General features: G+C 36.5%; 1 protein-coding gene across 1 annotated transcript in view; it reads right to left on the bottom strand.

Moving 5' to 3' along the window:
* Positions 1–3,052: 3,052 nt before the first annotated feature.
* Positions 3,053–5,425, bottom strand: part of LOC116011381 (heavy metal-associated isoprenylated plant protein 7-like) — a 3,000-nt gene continuing 627 nt past the window's right edge. Inside the window, exons 2-5 of the mRNA XM_031250940.1 lie at positions 5,177–5,381; positions 4,826–5,028; positions 4,476–4,563; positions 3,053–3,962 (exon numbers count right to left, since the gene is read on the bottom strand). Of these exons, the coding sequence (XP_031106800.1) occupies positions 3,388–3,962; positions 4,476–4,563; positions 4,826–5,028; positions 5,177–5,381 (1,071 nt within the window). The 3' untranslated portion in view covers positions 3,053–3,387. The remainder of the gene's footprint in view (positions 3,963–4,475; positions 4,564–4,825; positions 5,029–5,176; positions 5,382–5,425) is intronic.

The raw sequence follows: 5,425 nt of genomic DNA on the forward strand, positions 1-5,425 counted from the left end.
TATAAATTAGTTCAACTTTGCTAATATATACAGAGTATCTATTAACTGAGATAAGTATATCACATAGTTGTTAAGTAGATTTAAAATTAATAAACAATTTTGAAGTCATGAACTCAAATCTTTACATATACAAACATTTTTTTTAACTTCATCAAAAATAAAAATTAAAAACCAAGCTAGGGGACCCTCCCAGGATCATTATATCGTGGACTAGGGTCACTGTGGACCCTGGTCCGGAACGACGTCGTTTAACTAAGTTATGGGGAGTTGACGTGCGACGGACACCGTTCCGTCCGTCCAATTCCCGTTATATGCACTTCTGTGTATTCTTATGTGTAATTATGTGTATTCTATTGAGTGTTTATGTGTATTCTATTATACAGTTATGCACATTAGTAATTTTAATACCATATCTCATGAAACAGGAATGCTAATTCTTAGAATCTTAGGGGCCGTTTGGTTCACGGAATCTTGGATTACCCCAGGTAATAGGATTACCTCCAGGAAGGTAATGTGAGATTTTGGGAATGTAAGATTACCTTATGTGTTTGGTTTGGATTGTGGAATATAATATTACTTTGTTTGGTTAAGGGTTATATTTTAGGTTATATGGATCAATTTACTATAATGTCCTTATATATATGTGTGTGTGTGTGCGCGCGCGCGCGCGCGTGTGTGTGCGTGTGTGTGAGTGCGTGTGTGTGCGCGCGTGTGTGTGTGTGTGTGTACGCGCGCCTTTATTGTGTGTATTTTTATTAATTTATATGTATGAATGTATTGATGCTTAATATTAAAAAAAATAAATATATAAATATCCACACACGTATATTTGATTATATAAACATATATTTATTTTATATATGTTATTGTGTTATTATTATTATTATTATATAAGGATTAATTAACAATGGCAAAGTTAGAATAATCCAAGGTAATCTTAGATTACCTAAAAAAACAGAGGTAATCACATTACCTGAAACATTACCGCCACATCAGCTTTGAGGTAATATAACATTTCCAGGTAATCTCATAACTTGAAACAAACAATGTAATATAACATTACCAGACTCAGATTACTCAGGTAATCTCAGATGACCTGAACCAAACGGCCCCTTAGGGTAGTGATTCTATGTATTTTATTAAGTGTTTATGTGTATTCTAGTATATAATTATGTACATTGTAATTTCAATACCATATCTCATGAAACATGAATGCTAATACTTACGGTAGTGATTCTGTGTATTCTATTGAGTGTTTATGTGTATTATAGTATATAATTCTGTGCATTATTGGTATCCAATACCGCAATAATATTAAGTATAAAAAATTAGATCATTAATGTACAGAAGTGTATAAAAGAATACGCATATCATTCAATAGAATACAAACAATCAATAGCCTAAGTATTAGCGTTCCTATTTCATGAGGTATGGTACTTGAAATCAATAATGTACATAATTATATACCAGAATATACAGAATCATATACCAGAATACACAGAATTTATGAATAGATACACATAATTATTAGCCTAAGTATTATCTCTGTTGTTTCATGAGGTATGGTATTGAAAATCAACAGTGTACAGAATTACATACTAGAATACACATAATCAATGAAAAGGATACACAGAATATAAGCCTAAGTATTATCTATTATGTTCCATTAGGTATGGTATTGAAAATCAATAATGTACAGAATTACAGACTAGAATACACAAAATGTCACAACAGAATGCACAGAATATTATCACAAAATACACAGAACTCATCTTATAAGTTAAAGGCGGACGGAAAACGGAAAAACTGTTAATTTAAAAAACCAAAACGACGTCATTTTGGATCAGGGTGCACAATGCATTGTGCACCCTGGTCCACGATATAAATTGCGCCCTCCCAATGTTGGGCCCAAGGCGGGTGCCCATCTTTCCAGCCCTCAGGACTGACCCATTATTGCATGGACCATGACCCACACAGTTGTGTGGTTCATAAATAAAAAGTACATTTTTAATATACTAAAAATATATTATTTTTATACATAAAGTACATTATTTAAGTACTGAAAGTACCTTATTTTATATATATTATGAAATAATGTACCTTCAGTACAAAAATAATATACTTTTAATATAATAAAAATATACCTTATATTCATGGTCCACACAGCTATGTGGACTTTGGTTCACACAATAATTTGTCTAGAACTTGATAGAAGCAATCACAACTACACTAGTTGTATTAGAATGCAAAAACAAGCTTTTATTTTGTTTAACCTAAAGTTTCTACTATCGGATACAGGGCTAATCCCTTACTGAATTGTAAGCATCTCTAAGGGTGGACACGCGGCTAATATTGAGATTTAAGGCTGCTCTTTATTAAGGCAAAAGCAAGATGAACAATGTACCAAGTGCAGCGTATGATGAGTCTCTTCTTATCTCTATATATACAGATGGATTCGCTTCTCCATATTAGATGGTTTGTCTCCTTATACTATGATTGCAACTGTTCATAAACATATCAGACGTCCATAGTAATTAATAATATCGGTTGCAGAGGAATATATATATATATATATATATATATATATGAACCACCGAAAGAGAAGAAATGGCATCCGAGGGCTATGAAAGCAGCAACGATTGGAATCTAATTGGTACGAAGTATACATACAAGATACAAGAATGTTGTCTCTTGTCTGGTAATAATTATTTATCAAATTGTCGTAAGAATAAAACATGTTGTAACATACCATTCATCATGTCTATACCATTGTCCTAAGAATAAAACATGCTGTAACTTACCATTCATCTTCTCCATACCGCAGAGTAAATTATCAAAATAGTTACTCCATTACAACTAACCATATTATTTCTCCAATTTTAATTTGGTCTAATAATACTCTTTAACTATCAAATGAAATAAATTGATGAAATAACGATTAATATGGTGAATCAGCCCATACAATCAGGAATTAAAAATATGATACGGACTTAAAAGTACCTTTTACAGTTAAGGCCTAGGTAACAAAGGCCTAGGTAACAAAAAAAAGGTATTTTTAAAAAGTATACAAGAGTGAATATAATAGAGAGTAGCAAGTATATATATTATTACAAGATTAGAAATTTTATTTAATAACAGGACTAAATGAGAGTATAATATTATTAGTTAACACTTAACAGCAGCTAGCTAGGTAGGGGTATGGAACAAAGCATTATAATAAACAAAAAGGAAGCAATTAAAAGTGATTTTGAGAGGCGAGTAGACGACAGGGCCACATGAGAGGCACCAAACAAGAAACAATGGCCCATCCTCCATGCACATCACTCACCATTTTTGCTCAGCTCATTCATTCTTTCATTATATTCCCCATTCTACCCTTCACTTCATTTACATCACTGAACATGCATTAGGGTTCTCATCACTGAACATCTGTGGAGGATGTGGCGGATACCCATACCCTGACCCTGACCCGGACCCATACCCGTATCCATACATTTCTTGAGCAAAACTTAGGGGGGCAGGGTTGTGGTGGTAGTAGTTTTGGGGAGGGTAGTAGTAGTAGAAAAGCTCATTCTTCTTCATTTCGAGTTTCGGGTCTTCTTCCACTTCCACCACGGTGGCCCCCGCCTTCGCGAGGGCGGCCTCTGCTTCCTCTGCTCCTCCTCCTCCTTCTCCACCGCCTTCCTTCTTTTCTTTGGGGCCCGCCTCGTCCCCCTCGCCTTTCTTCTCTTCCTTCTCGCCTTCCCCTGCCGCCGCCTTCTCTTCTTTCCCTTCCTTCGGCTTCTCCTCCGCCCCCGCCTCCCCTGCGGCCGCCTCCTCCGCCTTCTTCTCCGGCTCCACCTTCACAATCGCCGCCCTCTTCCCCGTCCTCTTGGCCACATATTCCACTAGGCTTGGCGGCTCAAACACACCCTTCACCGTCACCAACGAGCCCTTAAAGTCAGGCTCAACATTTTCAACACCTAAGATGAATCACAAGGTTTCACTAATCACTATCAAAGGATTTAATTCGGAGATTCCGATGATTTGACACGGAATATACTAAACTCTTTTTAACGAAAAGGAGTTTGAAACTTTGAATTGTCTGTACTAAGTTTTGAAAATTCAACAGAATCTAAAGAATCCAATATTTTATTGTACATACATACATATATAAAAGCTAGAATATAATGGCCTGGCATGCTGGTTGAGAATAAAATCACACAAATTATATTACGCACCCAATATCTATATATTACCACTTTTGGAATTAGTAAAGTAAAAAAGACACCATCTTTCTTGAAAGTTCAGTTTAAAAGTGCCAAATTTGTAGTCATAAACAATAAGATGAATAAAAATACCAAGTAAAAAAAAAGGCCAAATTTTTAGAATAGGATTTTAGCATCATTTTTAAAATTTTCAAGAAATAATTTTAGTAGCATTAATTGCAGAGAGAGAGAGAGAGAGAGAGAGAGAGAGAGGGGAAAAGGAACAACCTTTCATCCTCTGAATCCTCCTCTTGATTTCTTGGGCACATGCCTCACAGTGCATATGGACATTCAGAACCACAGTGATCACCTGGGGCTGCAAGAGAATTACGAGGAAAAAGAGGGGCGAATTCATAATTTAAATAAATGTATAATTTGATTAAGAGAAAAAAAAACAAATTAAAATACCATATGCATGATGGTGGATTTAACTAAATCAAGAAATTCCGCATGGAAAGAAAACATTTGAAATGAAAAAGACGTGAGAAGAAAAAGAACGATAGATGAGAGAAAAGGGAAAAAATAAAAAAAAAATAAAAATAAAACAATAATAATAATAATAATAATAAAAAAGCAACCTCCTCCTTTTTCTCCTCGGGCTTAACGGCTTCCTCCGGCGGCTTTTTGGCCTCGTCGGCGGGCGGCGGCGGAATGGGAGAGATGAGCTCCACCTGACGGTGGCTCTTCTTCTGCACCCTCGCCACCACCTTGAGTGGATCTGCCTTCTCCCCCTTCACCACCACCTTGTGGCTCTTGCAATCCGTCACCACATCTTCAACTCCTGTAACAAAACCCAAAAAATCAATTTTTTTTTATTACTACTGACGACTCTGTTACAATATAATATAGTATCTGTTCATCCCAAAAATCAATTTAAATTAATTCAAATCCCAAGCCACTTAATCACCGTCAACAATCCCAAAACCCACCGTCAAAGCCTTTAAGGCACCGGCGAACTTTCCGAGCACACCCCTCGCAATGCATGTACACTTTAAGCACAATCTCCTGCGGCAGCGGCGGCGGCGGTGGCGGTGGCGCGTCTTTCGATTCCTCCGCCGCCTCCGTTTTCTTGTCACCGTCAGCCGCCGGTGGGCCCTCCTCCGGCTTTTTCACATCCTCCGCCTTCTTCTCCTCCTACATATCAAAAACCCCATCAAAAAAAAAAAAAAAAAAAAAAA

This window comes from Ipomoea triloba, chromosome 2, assembly GCF_003576645.1.
Source record: "Ipomoea triloba cultivar NCNSP0323 chromosome 2, ASM357664v1".
Taxonomy (NCBI): domain Eukaryota; kingdom Viridiplantae; phylum Streptophyta; class Magnoliopsida; order Solanales; family Convolvulaceae; genus Ipomoea; species Ipomoea triloba.